Below are 21014 nucleotides of genomic sequence, written 5' to 3' on the forward strand. Positions count from 1 at the left end.
ATGGGCTGAACTCACTGCAAAATAAAAAAATTGATATGCTGTTTAGTTTTTCTTCTAGTCCTAACCAGATCCACAACTGAATATATATGAATTATTCTTTATATACAATTTAAGTTGAGGTACTTTTACACATTGAGGTGCTTATATACAATTTAAGTTTCAAATGCTTCCATCCTAATGGAGATACAAAAAACTTTTCTATAAGTCAACACTCCATCCTGGGGCTGCACCCATCTGTTCATTCCATTGAAATGGCACTCCACGTCTTTGTCTATAAAATAACTGTTTACGAAGATTATGACCCCTCAGTAGGCAAAAAATCCTAGAACTTTTAGCGTAGATTTAAAACGCTGCCACATGGGGTTAGACTGGATGAGCAAGGAGGACTTTTTCACTTTTCCTTCAGTTTGTCAAGTAATAATGTATAGCACGCTATTGTAACAGATTTTCCTCCTTGAAGATGATCAATCAAGATACAACCATGATGTATTAAAAAGTTGTTTTTTTTCATTTTTCGCTGTCTTATTAAAAAATTTACGTGTTTTTAATATATTTTTCGTTTTAATCGGAGATAAAAAGACATTGTGGTTGAAGAAATTATATATTTAGTCATAAGTAAACAAAACTGACATTTTTATTATTCAATGGTTTTAACTTCATTAATTAATATTCGGTATTAATTTAATATAAAATTATTTTAATTTTGCTTCGAGTGCCTCAATGTTTTCAGGGTAATGCGAAAAAAAAAAGAACCACTTGTTTTGAACCTAAGAGTAAAGAGCATACTAAGCAACCTGGATGGAACAAAAATATAATGGCCTATAATAACTAGTCTATATTTTCTGGATAACGTAATAAAATATTAAGATGAGGAATATACGAGTAGCACATAATTCAAAAGATTAATATGAGCAAAATTAAATTGTTTTAAAGTGTACAGGGCATTAAAAGAATATTTTGCCCCCTGGGCCCATCTTAGGTCTATGCATACCTCAAATCGTAATTTCCTAAGATTTGTAGTTTGGTTGTTTCAAAATTATGAGCTTTTTAGGGCAGTGGCGCATTTTCCCCAGTGTTGCTCAAAACGAAAACATTTTTTTTTGTCCCTTGAAACAATCCAAGATATTTTAATACCTGAAACAGTGATTTTAGAAGATTTTCCTTTGGTTACTTAAAAATTATGATGTTTTGAGGGCAGTGGCGTCTTTTCGATGGTGCTGCCACCGTGCTCATAAATAAGGAAAATGTAAAAATTCAAACATTAAATTCATATCTGAGTGTAAAATCAATCATTTTTTAATTAATTTAACGCGATTTGAACATTCATCAATTGATTTAAATGTGAATTAAATTCATTGCAAATGAAAAAATTCATTACTCAAGAAACTGGACCTTCAAAGCAAAGTTATATCTTCTAGTCTATTTTTTTCAAATGTTTTCAGCCTAATCTTTTTGCTCAATTTTCATTGAGGTTTCTTTTTTAAATTTGGCACCCAGTACTACCAAAAAAATCAGCCTATATTTTCTGGATAACGTGGTAAAAAAAATAAAATTGCTTTAAAGTACAAAGGACATAAAAAATATTTTGCCCCGCTGGGCCCATCTTAGGTCTATGTATACCTTAAAATCGTGATTTCCTAAGATTTTTAATTTGGTTGTTTCAAAATTATGAGCTTTCTAGGACAATGGCTACAAAAATCTGCATAGCTGTAGCCTATATGGAGAAAATGTTTTTTTTAAATAAAAATTCAATTTACGATTTTTCTAAATTTTTAAGATGTATATGGTTGTGCAAGTTTCTCCTTAGTCAATGTTTAAAATTACTATGTGTCAATTTCTATTGTATATATTGATACAATATATATTGTACCAATATATACTATATCAATATAATTGTAGTCAATATAGTTACTAATGTTTCAATATTTAAATTTATATAGTTGTGCAAGTTTCTGCTTAGTCAATTCAAACAGCCAGATTCCACTTTCACTGTCCTTGGTATTTCATATTATATCAGTAACTAATGCATTTAGACGTTGAGTTTTTTTTTCAAGACCACGCTGCCTTTCTATGACAAAACAAATATAAGTTTCAACAGGAATAATTCCTTTTATTAGACAGTGAAAAACAAATACAAAAGTTCTGGATATTTCAAAGTCTTGAGTAATGAACCCAGTTAATAAGCCTTCTAAGATGGACCGGTGACATTCTGTGACTCGGAAGTTAGATATTTTTCCTGAATAAATATAGTTTTTGCTAATTATAATACTTTAGTATATGAAGACTGGCTCATGACGAAGACTGACTATGTTTTCGAAAAATTCTGAACTTTTGTATTTAAAAGGTAAAAAGGTAAAGGATACGGCATTAGACTTTACAGTCCGTACCGGCGGTGCTGATCTCCGTTTCTTGGCCCTTCAGCCAGGAAGCGCAATGGGGGTTGGGGGCCAGCCAACCTGTGCTTTCGCACACCCTTCCTGTTTACCTTCCCCAGATTTCTCCAGGTACCCTTTTAGAGCTGGGTCGACTCTGGCTAAGCTTACAGGGTCACGCCACTGACCCCCGCCCCAAACTGAAGAATTGGGTACACTGGGATTCGAACCCGCTTCCTCTCAGACAAAGGATCCCGAATCCAGCGCACCAACCCACTCGGCCAGGGCGGCTAACTTTTGTATTTGTCTTTAACTGTCTAATAAAAGGACTTATCCAGATTGAAACTCGTATTTTTTAATGCATTTAGAATCATCAACAATTGTGTTTAGGTTCTATTTCAAGAGCGTTGGCTTAAGAGCAGGGTTATCGCGAGGATTCAACTTTATAGAGATTCGTTTCTGGATTACGAGGACTCTCAGCTGTCCGAGAATGGAATAAATACCAGGTAGCTTATTTATATCCAAACTAAGCTGTCTTTTCTCATCATAAGACATAGGTTTGGCCATGTCTTCATCATCTGATTCGGGCGGTGCACTAGCCATCTTCTTTTGCCCAGAGCTTGTACCTTTGGGTCGACCTTTTCCTGGGCCATTGGTGCTACCGTTTGGAGCTTTTCGGGGCTAAAAGAAAAAAAAATCAGAAATGTATAATTTAGGTCACTAGATTTGCCTCAAAAGTATTTTTGCAAGTATATTTTTCAAAATCAAAAGGGGTGGGGGCAATTTTTTATTCTGTTTTCAATTAAAATTCAAAAAAGGTATTTTTTGTAAATCGAGGTCTGGGATGAAAAATTGGTGAAATCTCTGAAGAATTGAAGACTATTACTGTGACCATTTTGAGCTTAAGGGGGCTAATAGAAAATTGTAACGATAGAAAAAAAAATTAAAATTTATGTAACTAGTTTTGCCTCAAAAGTATTTTGGCAAGTATATTTTTCAAGATATAAGGAGGGGAATTTTCTTTTCTTTTCAATTAAAATTCAAAAACGCATTTTTTGACATCTAGGTTTGGGGTGAAAAATTGGTGAAACCAATGAAGAATTGAAAACCACTAGTACGACCATTTTGAGCTTTTCGGGACTAAAGTATTAAAAATAGAAAATAGATAAAATAGATAAAATAAGTAAAAAGATAAATTTAGACACCCAGTATTTTGCCTCTAAACTTTTACTAACGATAGTTACCTACCATCATTCGAGAAGTAACTATGCATCATTATCATCATTGCTATTATCAATTTGAAACACGCCGAAAGTATTATTTTAATGAAAGAATAATGAATACAATTGAAACTCATTAAGATTACACCCTTACAAACCTAACGAGCCAGTAGTTAATTCACAACCGTTCCACGAGGACGTCCCTTCAAGTAACTTCTGTAATTAAAATAAAGTTACTACGTTTTGGAACCTGGAATAGAGCCAGTATTTTATGAATCTTAAGTATATAAAGCTCAGCCGAATTTTCTACGAAACATCAAACTTTATTTTCTCTGTGCGGACAAGCATTTTTCTCCAATAAGTTGATTTCTTCTCCTGTAATATCTAGCAGAAACGAATAATGAGGAAACAACGGCAAGTTAGTAACACGAGCATGCCCTGAAGGCATTAATGATATTTTTAATAATGACGACCTAGAAATTTAAAAAAATTTCGAATTGGGAGGGGGACAGGCTTAGTAATTAACTACGTCTAGGACTAGTGCAGCTCATTAATTATCTTACAATTACATAATACCAGATGACTACCATTTGGCACGGTACTAACTTTAAACATTATTATCATCAGTTATCGGTAAATCATCGACAATTCTTCGGAGAGGGGGGAGGGTAACGTATATAAAGACAAAACCACAATCCCTTTGCATCATACAAAGAATAAAGAAGCTGACGGTGAATGGCAGAAGAATACTAACTGAATATTTTGGCTATATATCTATTAGCCATTCTTAGCGAAAAAAAAGTGAACTAGCGGTTATTTTATTATTATTTTATTTTATTTATTTATTATATAAATTTATTTATTTTATTTCATTATTAAATTTATTATTTTATTTGTAGTTTCCTCGCTTTGATCACAAGTTGAATTTTATCTCGGTATCACTGAAGACGGCTATTAGACACATTGCCTAGACATTCAATTAGCTTTCTCTAAAATTTCCTCATTGCATTATCTTCTTCATTGTTTGTATAGGGATTTAACGGTAATTGAAAATTAACTTATGATATTGTTTAGATTGCGATATTTTAGATTTTAGATTACGATTCAGTTTCCAGCATGTACACTTGACTATGGTATATTTTTCTTGAATTTTGGAAGAACTAAATCCAGTAAATTGTAAGCAGTAACTGTTACTTTAAATTTATGATAAGATTTAAATTGCTTATGATCTTTCTCATTCATATTGAAAGGACGTATGGAGATCGCTTAAAATAACATTAACTAATGTCTATGGTACTTTGAAGGTCTTTGATGCTGGTAGTAAATTTTGGAATAGACGAAGCAAGTCATCTCCGAAGGTGATTGCTTTTTCCCAAATCATGCAAAGAACAATAGAAATTACTGATCTCACTTAGTGAATAGTGCTCGGAAGAAAGCCCCCCCCCCCAAAAAAAAAAAAATGCGAAACAGCTAGAGCTCAATCTGAAACTGACGAATTTGATTGGTATCTAGGTTAGGTATCGAGTGGTATCTATTGGTATCTAGACCTGTTCTATGCCTGACACAACAATGAAGTTAAGAGGCTTGAACCAAAATCTTGGCACTTAGACCCTAAATTAGATGTACAGAGAGCCTAAAATCTATATCTCTTATTCAAAACAATCCATTGTTTTTATTTCTTTCTTCGCTATTGTTTTTCTTAATACCCTATTTTATTTGTTTTTGCTTTCCTTTTTTTGCCATTTCACAGTTGTTTACTATTTGGTGTAGTGGGTAAAATACATTTTATTCAAAATGAAAAGTTGCACTAGATTACCAAAAAAATTTTTCAGACTTATATTTAAGAAACATATTACAACAGAACATATATTTCTGAAAGCATATTTGAAATTATCAATAACAGTTGCATCAGAAACATACTAAATATCAGTTCAGAAACATATTAACAATGTAGGCTATATTTACAATTAAAAATATGTAATAGTTCGGAATCTAGTGAAAATTAAATTTTAAAATACTTGTTTGCGTTTGCTTTACGTGGTAAGGTGGTAGATAAAAACTGCAGGCATCCACACGTGGGAGGGCGGCTGATTCCTCCTTCTTTTTCCGCCTAAATCCAGGTCCTATATAGTACTACTCAACACACAAGACGAAGGGGAGTATCTCCAAGATTGGTCTAAAGCACCCCATTCTATAAAATTCGAAAAATAGTGGCATGCACATCTCATCTTTACCCCTCCCCCTCGCCCCGTTGGCTCTACTTTTTCCCCATTTTAACTCGTTATATTTTGAATATATATTTGCATAATTAATCTTTTGAATCCTACAACGCCTCCCCCGAGATCAAAATAAAATGTTGTTCAATTGGTGGGCACTTATCAGATTTTGTTATTTTTTGGGGACAATCTTAGATTTTCCAGTTATTAATTTAATTCATTTTAATTATTTATTTTCCAATAATTCAGATTTCCCAATTTTCCAATGAAAATTTATTTTCCAATTAATTATTCCAAGATTATAGCCTTCCACGAGTCAGGACCTCTTATTCCCTTTGAAGCATGCTTACTATGGCGACGAACACTCATTCTAAGTTAACTTTTTCATTTAAAAAACGTCTTTGAACTTCACATTTGTTGCCCAGAATATCTCAAGCTCAAAACTTATAAGAGATAAAAAGAAGAATAAATTCAAAGAGCACTAATTTATATAAGGCCCACAATTCACAGCGTTTTAACAGTGTAGTCCAAGATAAAACGCCATGGTTGCCCAGTCGCATTGTTGCCCGGAATATCTCAAGCTCAAAACTTATAAGAGATAATAAGAAGAATAAATTCAAAGAGCACTAATTTATATAAGGCCCACAATTCACAGCGTTTTAACAGTGTAGTCCAAGATAAAACGCCATGGTTGCCCAGTCGCATTGTTGCCCAGAACTTCACATTTGTTGCCCAGAATATCTCAAGCTCAAAACTTATAAGAGATAAAAAGAAGAATAAATTCGAAGAGCACCAATTTATATAAGGTCCGTAATTCACAGTGTTTTAACAGTTTAGTCCAAGGTAAAAACGCCATGGTTGCCCAGTCAAATTGTTGCCCCGAACTTCACATTTTTTGTCCCAGATTATCTCAAGCTCAAAACTTATCAGAGATAAAAAAAAATAATTGAAAGAGCATTAATTTATATAAGGCCCGCAATTCATAGCGTTTTAACAGTTTAGGCCATTGTAAAAAAAAAACGCTATGGTTGCCCTGTCTCATTAAATTTTTAAATGAAGATGATAAATTTCGAAAGCAACCCTCTCCTTGAGGGTGTCTGGCTGATCTCTCCACGCAAAATCCACCCCACAGGTTTCCCCGGAGACATTTAACCCTGGAAAATCTCCCCATATGTAAAATTGAGCAGCCAAAGGAAAAGCAATACAAGCAAAAAAGAAAGAAGGAAAGAAGGGATTTATAATATTTTATCTACATTCTACAATACAAGTAGAATATATGATGTAGAATGGCCAACAGTACAAGGTACTGTAGAATGGTCGTTTTTATTTTCATACTTTAATTTCTTTTTGTTCTTTTTTTATGTTTCTGGTGGTTACTTATCACAACAGGATAAAATAAAGGCTAAACGAAATAAGTTTTTCCACAGAAGGGAAAACTCGAAAAAATTCTAAGGCATAAGCAAAATTGAAAATAAGTGTAACCTTTGCTGCAGTAGGCTTTTGATCCCGTAATGAGTCAGATGTGGGTTTTGTTTCAGATGGGAGTGGCGTAGACAAGGCCACAGGCTCAGGTCTTTGACGCACAAATGCTTCCACTTCGTGCGCACTTCTTTGTTTACGTTTGTGTGCTTTTCTCAGTCGTGACTGTTCTGCGAGAGCATTGATCTGGTCCTGTATGAACCGAAGCTACAAAGGACAGACATGTTAATATGACAGAAAACGCAGTAGCTTAAAAAACAAACATAAACTCAAAATAAGACAGAGTTTATTGGTTCTTCACATGGTTGAAAATATTACCTGTTAAAGGTTCGATATTTCCTACTTTAGTAATTAAGACAGATAGGCATTTGAATGAGGCCTTGACCTTACTCACCTATCCAATTACCTAGGACAATAGTGTAACTAAACATAGTCAACCAAAAAGACGGGTCCATAGACACGCAATATTGTCAATTGTAAATGTAAGCCACGATAAACTTAAAAGTAAAACACCTCAAGTTACTTGTAGGATATAGCCCCGACCACTCAAGTTGGTTATCCATTGACACATTGTAGAACCGGTTTTTTCGTTAATTTCTTTCAGCTTAGTGTGAGACAAAGCAAAGAGAAGTGACAAAATAGATGAGAAATATATAATTTGGGATACATTTTTGCGAATTAGGGGGGGGGGGGGTAAATTATCTGGACAGTGTGAAGTTACAAAACAATTCTTACTTCATAATATGCAGAATAAATACACCTAACACATTAGGAATGCACCTGCCATATTTTAACCACATCTCCGTAATGTGCAAATATATAGCCCAAATTTGTTTCTAAAGTAGTATATTTTTATCATATTTAAGTATATTTCATTAGAATTGATCGTCAGGGAAAAACAGGTTCTACTTAGATGAAGAATATTAGGTCGGGGCTAAATCATACAAGTATCCACCTCAAGTCTAATGAAATGTTTCAAAGTGATCACTGTATACCATGGCCCTTCAGAGGAATACTCACTTGTCTGTGTGGGTTTCGGCACATTCAAATCCTGATCCCATGCAAAAAGACACACCTACCATAAGCTCCTTACGGTATCCCTGTGATAGGTGCAGCATGTGAATACATACATTATATTAGATAGACTCCAAATCTCAGTCAATTTAAACTGCCCAAGAAAATTTTAAAAATTTAAAAATTTATAAATAAGCAACATTAAAAAATTAATGGAATAATTATTACATTAATGTAATGTGATACTATGTGATAAAAAATTACACAAGAAATTATGTGATTTTCTATAATTTTTGTCTTGATAGTTTCAAAATTGGGAAGTTTTAAGGACAGTATTACATTTTTGTCAGTGTTGCCACTTGAATCGTGAAAATAAATAAGCAAAACCAATAAGTAAAACTCACATCACATAAAATTATTACGTTAAGAAATTAATGTAATAATTATTACATTAATGTAATGTAACACTATGTGATAAAAAATTACACAAGAAATTATGTGATTTTCTATGATTTTTGTCTTGATAGTTTCAAAATTGGGAAGTTTTAAGGACAGTATTACATTTTTGTCAGTGTTGCCACTTGAATCGTGAAAATAAATAAGCAAAACCAATAAGTAAAACTCACATCACATAAAATTATTACGTTAAGAAATTAATGTAATAATTATTACATCAATGTAATGTAACACTATGTGATAAAAAATTACACAGGAAATTATGTGATTTTCTATGATTTTTGTCTTGATAGTTTCAAAATTGGGAAGTTTTCAAGACAGTATTACATTTTGATCAGTGTTGCCACTTGAACCGTGAAAATAAATAAGCAAAACTAATATTTATGGTTACGTCACGGCAACTGAAAATTCAACAATAGTTAACGTCTGTAAAAATAGAAAGAGTAGCAATCTATTCATCCCCAAAGACAACTACACCTTAGAAAGAAAGCTGCAACTTGAGCTATTCGACATCAAAAGGTATTAACTGATTTGTGATGATTTTCTACCAACTGTTTTGTTAATTGGGAACCCACTACTATCAAAAACTTCATAGCCACATATGAAGTCTTTTCGCACCAAAAATTGAACATTAGATTTTGTTCATTATTCTTTGAAGGCATCAATGGTTGTGCAAGGTTCCGCTTAGCCCATTCTAATTTAACTTCATTTTTACTGTCCTTAGTATTGCAATCACCGGTCGTCTAGCTTCCAAGCCTGGTAACACCATGTGAGTTACCAGCGTAGTAATGGTTCCTCATCCTTTTTGTATACAAGTTGGTTAGGCGAAAATGGGTGGATGGTTTAGTTTTTCTCTTCGTACAGCAGCTTAAAATTATGCTCAAATTGATGCTGCTAATTGAATGAAGGTGGGTTGTATACCATCTGTTCCTCTATGACTGCCTCAACCATGCAAGTGAGCCCTTTAAGGTCACCTGTTTTATCTACCCCTAGCAGCCCTACCTCCGTCGTTTTTTAAATTCAAGACTTAGAATGCTCAATATCCCAAAGAAAACCATTATTGAATTCCTATCCACCATCCTTTAACAAAGGGTAAATAAAGCTTATCCTTGCCTTCGTCATGAAGAGACATTCACTCGCCTCGGGGAATTACATGTCATATTAAGGACGATATCCCTTTTTAGTAGATCCATTTTAAATTTAGTTATCACCCGTGAAAAATTGGACTCTCACCTGACGGGGTGCATCAGTTTATAATGAATTCTAAAAGGTTTTCAATGCATTTGAAACTACAAAGGTTTTCAATGCATTTGAGACTACAGGTCAGGCTGAAATTGCCCCAGCTCCCCTTGTTACATACTGAAGACCTGACAGGTTAGATTAGACCCATTTTAAATCGAACTACCACCCGTGAAAAATTGGACTATCATCTCACGGGAAGCATCATTTCATATTGAATTCTAACCGGTGATACTACGTGTCAGGCTGAGATTGCCCTAGCTCCTTTCGTTACATACTGAAGACCTTACAAACTGAAGACCTGACAGGTTTGGTTAGGCCCGTTTTAAATCTAGCTCCCCTTGCTACAAGCCAACATGTGTCAGACTGAGATCCTCACCACCAAATCAGAAAATTATAAGCCAGATTAGGTTATTTGGCTTTTGGAATAGAAACACAAGCTAGAGGAATTGTTCAGCTCCGTTTCTTATGTGGCTTTAGGAATAAAATCACAGGCTAGATTAATCATTCAGCTCCGTTTCATATGTGGCTTTTGGAATAAAATCACAGGCTAGAGGAGTCGTTCAGCTCGGTTTATAATATTATCTGCAATTTGAAGTTCATAGAACATAATTATGAAATGTGATTCTATCTCATATTTAGGACTATCATGGAGGATATATTGAGATGGCTAGGACACATTTTATGATTGAAAGATGACAGATTGCCAGAGTCTTCTTTTTGGCCGTTGATCTGCAACTGAACGAAAGGCAGGTCTGAATGGAGTGGCAGAGGGTCATAAGGAAGGACTCGAAGGAAGCTAGGACCTCTTTAGAAGGGGTAAAGAGTGAAGCTTTGAATAGATCGGAATGGAGGAAGAACATGTGGAGCTGTGTTGGACTCGGGCCATTTGGTGCTGCAGTGACTGGTTAGTAGTAGAAATAATTCTGAAATTTCTGATCAGTTGGACCCCATAAACATGGCTGATAATCCCAAAGACATTCTCCCAACAATTTAACCTAGCAATACAGACCCACAAACACCGTGGAGACACCTCAGTGGTGACGATTAATCCAAGAGTAGCTAATCCTTGCAATATTTGTGTAAATTTTACTTAACACCAAAATAAATTCGACTTGAAAGAATTTTGAATATGTTTATAGTTAACTTTTTTTTTTTAGGGGTCAAAGTTTGGTCTGTACAAACACTCAAGTACCAAACTCATCTTTTCTTCCCCTCTCCACCGGAGGAAAATCACACCACCCCGTAAATAACGAAATTGTAAGAATCACCCCACCCTCAACACCCAGCCTTTTTTATTTCATCAAGGCCATGCAAAAAAAAAATCCCTTCAGAGGTCTTGGAACACAGTTCGACGGTTAACGAACCCTTTAAAACACCAACACTACTTCTCTTCTTTAATCACCCCCTGACCTCCTTGATTGAACAAGAGCTATCACCCTGTTCCAAAACTATATTCAAATTTTTAGAAACCCCCCTAAAACTACCCCACTTTCTCGAACTCAAACAATCAATTTCCCTAATATAAAAATTGGCCCTATACTTCCAAACCCTGTCACAATCCATCAATTTTTTGATAAACTTGGGACATCGTTCCAACGATGGAAGCAACGGCGTAACATATCCTAATCAGATTATGCCCATACTCCTGTTGTTCCCTGTCAAACTAACTTTTACTCAGAAAACTACCTACTGCCTCCTTTTCCCTTGGGCCCATTGTAATCTGCTCCCATAATTCTAGTTTCCAAGCAGACCCCAATCTTCACCTAAAAAAGATGACTGTTGTTATCTTTTTCTTACTCTAGAGTTCTTTACTAGAGGAAAACTCTTAAGAGTCCCCCCTACTCTTATCTGGCCCCATCAATCGACCAAAAAATTGTTTTACTTTCTCAGAGTTTCAATTTGCAAGCAGATTAAGCTTGTATTAAGTCATGACAAAATGACTGAACTTGAGGCTTCACAAGCTGACCATCTACTTCACAACCTGATTTGTGTACAGAAATCGAACATAAAAATAACATAATTACTGCAAGAGGTATGAGCACAGAATCCTGATAAATTGAAAAGAGAGGTGTAATACTGGTAATACTAGGTGTAATACATACTGTAAGGGAGGTGTGAGCACAGAATCCTGATAAATTGAAAAGAGAGGTGTAATACTAGTAATACTAGGTGTAATACATACTGTAAGGGAGGTGTGAGCACAGAATCCTGATAAATTGAAAAGAGAGGTGTAATACTAGTAATACTAGGTGTAATACATACTGTAATGGAGGTGTGAACACGGAACCCTGATAAATTGAAAAGAGAGGTGTAATACTAGTAATACTAGGCGTAATACATACTGTAAGGGAGGTGTGAGCACAGAATCCTGATAAATTGAAAAGAGAGGTGTAATACTGGTAATACTAGGTGTAATACATACTGTAAGCACAGAATCCTGATAAATTGAAAAGAGAGGTGTAATACTAGTAATACTAGGTGTAATACATACTGTAAGGGAGGTGTGAGCACAGAATCCTGATAAATTGAAAAGAGATGTGTAATACTAGTAATACTAGGTGTAATACATACTGTAAGGGAGGTGTGAGCACAGAATCCTGATCAACTGGAAATTAATAACCACTTCCAATTCATAGAACATCAACCTCATGACAACACCCGAGATCAAAAGGGAGTTGAAATTTATAATTTGTATATAATCATTTTTCCTCTAGTTAATTCTTGTACCCAACGATTCAGATTGTGATCAAATCATTCAGGTTTATAGCGCTGGACACAGACTGCAATTCTACCATAAACTGTGATGCCGACAGTGATCTTTACTAATCCCCAAACGCCAGTGTTAGTCTAGCTTGATTAAGTCTATACAGATTAATATATAGTCTATATATATATATATATATAGTATATTGATATATATATATATATATATATATATATATATATATATATATATATATATATATATATATATATATATATATATATATATATATATATATATATATATATATATATATATATATATATATATATATATATATATATATATATATATATATATATATATATATATATATATATATATATATATATATATATATATAGTATATATATATATAGTATATATATATATAGTATATATATATATAGTATATATATATATATAGTATCTATATATATATATATAGTATCTAAATATATATATATATATATATATATATATATATATATATTAATGTCGATATATATAGATATAAAGTCTATATAGATTATTCTTGATAGTATAGCCAAATGATTAAGAGTTAGTTTGCATTTTTTTAAACTAAACAGACAATACAAATACCCAGTACCGACCTAGACTTTATTTGAAGGGGGAGTTACCATTTTGGAATGAAGCCAAATTTGAGTTATAACGATAGCTTTTCTCCAAATAACAAAAAATAATACAATGATGTGTTATTTCAAGGCCATGAAATTTAGACGAAACTAAATAAATATTTGGACTTTATTTCTAAGACCGTTTTCAGCCAAACAGATATAAAATTAAATTTGTATCAAAATATGTTACAATTAAAACTAATAATAAAACAGTTCCAACATCATAACTTGAATCAAGTTCAGCAAGGATAACAAAGAAGAAATAAACAAGGCAACTCATTCAACAAAAAAAAAGTTTTCAAATCAAACCTTGTTTTATTTAGTAGCTAGCCTCATGGGCATTATTGATACAGGTACTAAGTGATTAACTATTAGTTTTCCATATAACACATTATATAATTATTTATATTATATTATATTATTGTTTATAATATATTATATTATATTATATTATATATTATTTTATAGTTTCCAGCTAACCTTTATGGGTTTCCAAAAGTGCATTACGAGTCAACTGGAAAAAATCAGTTAGGATTAAAATAAGCCTTCTTATGCAGAGTAAAAACGTCCGAAAACAACTCCATGTAAATATATAAAAAAAGAAATATCTAGATATACTCCTTCATTTTATGAACACAAAGTCAAACATTTGCTTCCAAATATGAAAAAAAAACAATGGTATATTAGAATAAAAACATTTGTGGGAGTCTAAAACAATATTTATTTTCATCTCCAAGAAGAAATCAATTTTTAATAAAAAAAAAATAAATTCCTCCATAGTAAAGAGCCCCCGTTCCCTCTCTTATGACACTCCTCACTATTAACTTCTCTCAAATTGTGAACGAGCAGACAAAAATAGACATTAGGGTAGAACAAGTAATAACATTTGCGGATAAACTTTCGGGACCTTTGATCTTAATTTTATATTTAAAATATGCTTAAAATATGACTATTATAATAATGATATTTCACAACGCACAAATGTCACATTCTCCCTAATTTAACCCCCTGAAAATTTTAAAATCATGCTGTTTTAAAAATTTCCTGCTGTTTCTGCGCCCAATTCTTGAGTTGGGTATTCCAAAGAAGTATCCCCCTTTTCCAAGTATACCCCCCCCTCAGTTTTGCTCTTTAAAATCCTCAAATTATATTCAAATAAGTTTTCCACAGAAAGCTACAGAAAAACTTTATCCCTCTAAATAATCCATATTTTAAATAAATGAACCTCCTCCTCCCCCGCCCCCCTGCTTACCAATCAATGTGCACAGTTCAATTCACTAATTTGTACTGAAATGTGTAGTCTATAGTCTAAAAATTCATACCAGTGATTCCAGGGAATCACTGGTACAAAACGGTACTGGAATCACTGGTACAATACAAAAACGAATTTCGTGGTTGTTGAAAAAAAAAAATATCCGTTGTAATTCTATTTAGCTTGGATTAATTAGTTTAATTAATTGGATTAATTGCCAAATCAAAATTTACATTTTCATTTTCATTTTGAATCAGCTTTTGAGTCTCAAGTTGTTTAAATAAAATCTCTCTGGTCATCTGAGGTGCATTTATGTACCAAACAATCATTTGATTTTGCTTTCCAGTGCTTCTAGCAAGAGAAGCATATGTCAACAAAAGCGAGTGTCAGCTGTTTTTAGCAAAAGATTCATGCCACATTTAGTTATAAATGTGGCAACAAATATGGCAACCCCTCATTTGTGGCAACATAAATTTGGCAACAAAAGCGAGTGTCAGCTGTTTTAGCAAAAGATTCATGCCACATTTAGTTATAAATGTGGCAACCCCTCATTTGTGGCAACATAAATGTGTCAACAAAAGCGAGTGTCGGCTGTTTTTAGCAAAAGATTCATGCCACATTTAGGTATAAATGTGGCAACCCCTTATTTGTGGTAACATAAATGTGGCAACAAAAGCGAGTATCAGCTGTTTTAGCAAAAGATTCATGCCACATTTAGTTATAAATATGGCAACCCCTCATTTGTGGCAACATAAATGTGGCAACAAAAGCGAGTGTCAGCTAGATTCATGCCACATTTAGTTATAAATGTGGCAGCCCTCATTTGTGGCAACATAAATGTGGCAACAAAAGCGAGTGTCAGCTGTTTTTAGCAAAAGATTCATGCCACATTTAGTTTGATTCCACTCACTAGCAATATAATGAAAGAAAAATTATAATGGATGGTAGTTTAGTAGGAGTAATTAGTTGATAAGCTTATATAGATTACTTAATTCTATTTTTTAAGTTCTGATTCATTTATTCAAAAATTCTTTTTTTTTTGGTACAAAAAACTTGAAAAAATACGTCAAAAGTTAGTTCATATTCATTTGGTTGCGTTTTCATATGTTGAACCAGCATTTTGGGGAGTAATTAGTTAATAAGCTTATATAGATTACTTAATTCTATTTTTTAAGTTGAGACATCGCAGTTTGGCGCAAAAACTTTTAGAGGGAAATAGTTTTTTTAAATAAAATTTCTTATGTAAATTTGGAAAATAAATTTATCAAAGTAGTCAAAGAATTATAAAGAATTTTCGGAAGAACTTATTTTCTAGGTTTTTTCAGAGATACAGGTTGTTGTTTTTTTTAACAACCAACAATACAACCAAACACTTTGCCCCTCTTAAGCTTCCACTTGCTTGGAGTAACACCTTAAACATAGAAAAAAAAATTAAAGAAGAGAAGAAACCTTGTGACAGCGTAGTGGATAAGCGCTGGTCTCATGATCTATGGGTCAGCGGTTCAATCCCTCGTGTCGCAAGGAAATTGTCGATTACTAAAGAAGAGAAGAAAGGAAGAAAGAAAAACAAATCTTAAAATAAAGACTTCCGTTTTTGCAGTTTCGTTGTAAAATATGGATATTCAGAGTCAGGAATGGATACAAATTTAAGGTGAGGGATGACGTGGGTAACTATAAAATTGTGGCTCCTCTGTAAGTGTTATTTGTCCTTCCAAACCTGTAATTAGTGCAATTTACGACCTTTTATGGTCCTAAAATCACCCAATAATTATAATAATAATATCTAAAATCTACACAATATCTTTATCATATTGTGAAATGTTGGCACTTCCGCATTTTATTACACCCAACCTTTAATCTTACACAATAGTTTTTTTATTATTATGGAAGGCTGCCAAGTTTGCGACTGAAAACAATACCAGGAACCTCTATGTGGATGTAACCCTTTTCCTCCTACAAAATAATCTAAACTGTGTTTCCAGACGAATAGCCAGGATTCCTTGGTGGCGTCGTCCCTATGCAGCTTGATGCGGCATGGGTGGAATGAATTCCTACCAACAAATAATCAGGTATCATTCCCGCCAGGCACGTACGCAGGAATTTTTTTCGAGGGGGGGGGGCAAAAGCTTCGAAACAGCAGATATAAAGTAGCACGTTTTTATTTAGTAATGCAAAAAGCACGTATATCGGAGAATACAGATTAACTTTAATCCGTAGTATTGTAGCGGATGGGGGGAAGAAGACTGAAAGCCTCAAAAGTTCGTTTTAGGCTCAGGTTATGTTCATAGAGATTTAGAACCAGTGATTAATCTATTATATCCCACTGAAAGAGAAATTTTAGGGTTAACAGTGCAATATGGGTGCTGCGGAGGGTAGTTCTTCTATTGCAAAAACGTAGATTTTAATGAAAAATGATAGTTTCCAAAATTGATCCATTAAAAGCTGTACTTTTTATCCTGAAAAGGGAAAATAAACGCTCTAATATCAAGAATAATTCTATTTTGCTGTGGAAAGCAAACTCTACAAAAAAAATAATAGTACAATTGCTAATTACTTCAAAAAGAGTAAAAATTTAGACAGAAAATGGATTAATAATTGGGCAGTGACTTGACCGAATAATTGCATGCAGTAAAATCCCCCAAAAAAGGTTTCACATATGTATCTAGATTCTTAATAAATGTCCTATTTTTGCCAGAAATCCCAAGAAACCATGGGAAAATTAAACATTTCACAAAATTTCGGGGGGGGGCCGAAGCCCCCTCCTGCCTACGTGTCAGATTCCCGCCATTGCTTTCAGCTCCATTATCGATGTCTAACGTAGTGTTTTGAGTATTTTATGCTGTGGATAATCTTTAGATGGTTAAAATCTCTCCTCATCCCACGATAAATTACACAATATCTTTATCATATGTTGAAATGTTGGGACTTCTGCATCTTATTACACCCAACCTTTAACCTTAAGCAATAGTTTTTTAATTATTATAGAACGTTGCCAAATTTGCGACTGAAGACAATGCCAGGAACCTCTATATGGATGTAACCCTTTTCCTCCTACAAATTAGTCCAAATTGTGTTTCCAGTCGAATAGCCAGGATTCCTTGGTGGTGTTGTCCCTATGCAGCTTATGATAAAATAGTTTTCAGCATTTCGTGAGGGAGGATTTAACACTTGTGGGGGAATCTTCGGTGGTGTCAAATGAACCTTTGGACAGAACGGAGTAGAAGGATGTGTCAAACTAAGTCACTATGCTGGAGGGATGACTGAATAATGATGGTGGTTACAGCTGCTATTTCGGCAAGGAAGAAATATCAACAATTACGTAAGTTATTATGTAACAAAAAATTACCTGCTCTTGTAACTTAGCTACCTTCTGATCCCTTTCATCTTGGGATTCTCCATCCGACTCAGAGCCAGAGTGATCGGTCCCAGTACCTATTGACCCAAGGCTCGTATCGAACCCTGGGGGAGCGTCTTCTGGACATTTTGCAAAACTGAAAAAAAAAATTAAAATATATTCTCTTGATAATTAATTATAGACTTAATTCCATAGCAAAAATAATCAACTGAACTATATTTAGACCGCTTAGAAACCTTGGAAATTATCCAAAAGAAAGCTTCGTTACTGATTATGATTTTTTTTTTATTTTTTATTTATTTTATTTAACCTTGGAAATTATCCAAAAGAAAGCTTCGTTACTGATTATGATTTTTATTTATTTTTTATTTATTTTATTTAACCTTGGAAATTATCCAAAAAAAAGCTTCGTTACTGATTATGATTTTTATTTATTTTTTATTTATTTTATTTAACCTTGGAAATTATCCAAAAGAAAGCTTCGTTACTGATTATGATTTTTAAACGCTGAGCATCCGATGAAGAAAATATATTAAAACAAGTCTTTGTATTTACTACTATGCTTGAGCCGTGAACTAGACTTAATCATCTGTCACAAGGGTAACGGACCATGTTCTTAATATATTCTTTCTTCCTTATTAAATAGTATTATACTCATACTATTCTTCTATTAAGTATAAATATTATGATTACTTGTTTGAAAACTCATCACACAAATTAAATGGACTGAGTATAGAGAAAGAAAAGAACGAAAGGGTAAAAAACACACTAGTTATGACAAGGAGTTATATGACGTTATGACGTTGGTGGACTCCACAATGATAATTGAGATATTGAGATATACATTTATTAAGAAAAGAAAACAAACACTTTTCGTGTATTTTTCGATAATTTGAGAGGAACGTTAGAAATTCCGTTGCTTTGCCCTCCAGCAAGGAAGTGCAATGGGGGGGGGGGGCAACCATCCTCTGGTTTCGCACACCCTTCCTATTTACCTTCTCCAGATTTCTCCAGGTACCCATTTAGAGCTGGGTCGACTCTGACTAAGCTTACAGTCACGCCACTGACCCCCCTCCCAAACTAAACAATTGGGTACAAGGGTCGACTCTGGCTAAGCTTACAGAGTCACGCCACTGAACCCCTCCCAAACTAAACAATTGGGTACACTTGGATTCGAACCCGCGTCCTCTCAGAAAAAGGATCCGGAATCCAACGCACCAATCCACTCGGCCACGACGGCTATTAAAGTATTGAATCGAAGTACGTAGAGTAGAAGCAGCTTAAACGATTTTGTTGTAGTTCATATCTTTACTGGAATTTTTCCTTACCTGAACCTAACACAGAAGTTAGGCTCTAGACCCCAATCTTTTTACGCTAGCCTAGCGCGAAAGACTTGTTTACGTCTGAATGGTAATGCTGAATGCAATATAACTTAACCAATTAGCGTGCAGTGGGTAATAGTTTCTTGTTTGCAGTGGGCAATAGTTTCTTATGTGCTATTGTGTCAGAACAATGAAATTACTCTGTCACTGGAACGGTTCATAAGACATGGTTCAATTTTTTATAGCCTAGCCGAGATTAATTTTCGGAGAAGTTATAAATTTTCTGATTGAAAATATGAGTCCACAATTTTTGTGCTATAGTCTTCGAGCTTTTTTCAATTAAAAAAAAAAATATCAATCAAGGAAAAGATGTCAATTTCAATGGATAAGTATTGGACAGTACAGAGTCTGAATGAACAAATAACTTATAATATTTATCTTTTGATTTTAAGAAAGTTAACCAAAACCTTAAGTTTTGTTACATTTTTCACGTGTCATTTTATATAAAACAAAATTAATAAATTAATAATAAATTAAAACATTAAAAACACTGAATTATCAAAACAAAAAATATTCCTGCGACAGTTTTCAGTTATAATTTATTTATTTTTAACCAGAAAAATTAGGTTAATTTTGTTTTCTTACCGAACTTCAAACACTTCTTGAAGCTTTCTAGCCATTGTGACGACGTCATGGTCAGGGGAGTTGTACCGATAACAATTGGTAAATACGAGTCGAACGACTCGTTCGACGAGAAAAATTATGTTGATTTTGTTTTCTTACCGAACTTCAAACACTTCTTGAAGCTTTCTAGCCATTGTGACGACGTCATGGTCAGGGGAGTTGTACCGATAACAATTGGTAAATACGAGTCGAACGACTCGTTCGACGAGAAAAATTATGTTGATTTTGTTTTCTTACCGAACTTCAAACACTTCTTGAAGCTTTCTAGCCATTGTGACGACGTCATGGTCAGGGGAGTTGTACCGATAACAATTGGTAAATACGAGTCGAACATCAGCCGCGAAGTCAGCTGCACTTTTATATTCTCCTCTATCGAAAATTGCCTAAAAACAGAAAAAAAGTTTTTTTTTAAGTTGTATTATTTAAAAATAAAGACGAAAAAAATGAATTGTGTGAGGGAGGGGGGTCGCCAAATTTTCTTCACAGAGGATACCATAACAAGTAAATTTAATTTTAAGCTGAGGCAAAAAACTGGTGGGGGGATAATTCTTTCTTAACTTCGCACCCGAATCTACCCTTGCAATTGTTGTGGTCACAGTTGCTGTAAGAACGATAAACAAAATAGGACTCAGGATAGAGACTTGTTGTGGGCAGGATCGTTACTAGCCAAAATGTTGGGGGGTGGGGGGAAGAGATTTTTCCGACTGGTTGGTCATTTCACCGACTGCTTTTGTCAAAAATTACCATAATGTCTGTTTCGAATATAGTACGTAAAACCACTGGACGAGTCGGTAAAACCGCTGCATTTACCATCCGAGATTTAAATTTTGGTACATATCATGACACTATTTTAATGTTTTTTATTTAATCAAATGGAAAATTGCGGCGCCATCTGTAAAATCACGACAAGAGTCGATAAAACTGCTTTCTATTATTGTAAAATAGGTGTATTACCATAAAGTCTTTTGAATTACAATAGGTGAATTTATAAAGGACGAAAGTTGCTAAAAGACCATGGTTG

The 21014-nt window shown here is 33.9% G+C and overlaps 1 protein-coding gene across 1 annotated transcript in view; it reads right to left on the bottom strand.

The window, feature by feature from the left end:
- Positions 1-21014, bottom strand: part of LOC136028454 (bromodomain-containing protein 3-like) — a 59648-nt gene that overhangs the window by 12345 nt on the left and 26289 nt on the right. Inside the window, exons 7-11 of the mRNA XM_065706294.1 lie at positions 20230-20376; positions 19955-20079; positions 17979-18123; positions 7291-7494; positions 2876-3053 (exon numbers count right to left, since the gene is read on the bottom strand). Coding sequence (XP_065562366.1) covers positions 2876-3053; positions 7291-7494; positions 17979-18123; positions 19955-20079; positions 20230-20376 — 799 coding nt within the window. The remainder of the gene's footprint in view (positions 1-2875; positions 3054-7290; positions 7495-17978; positions 18124-19954; positions 20080-20229; positions 20377-21014) is intronic.

This window comes from Artemia franciscana, chromosome 6 (assembly GCF_032884065.1).
Source record: "Artemia franciscana chromosome 6, ASM3288406v1, whole genome shotgun sequence".
NCBI classification, from domain to species: domain Eukaryota; kingdom Metazoa; phylum Arthropoda; class Branchiopoda; order Anostraca; family Artemiidae; genus Artemia; species Artemia franciscana.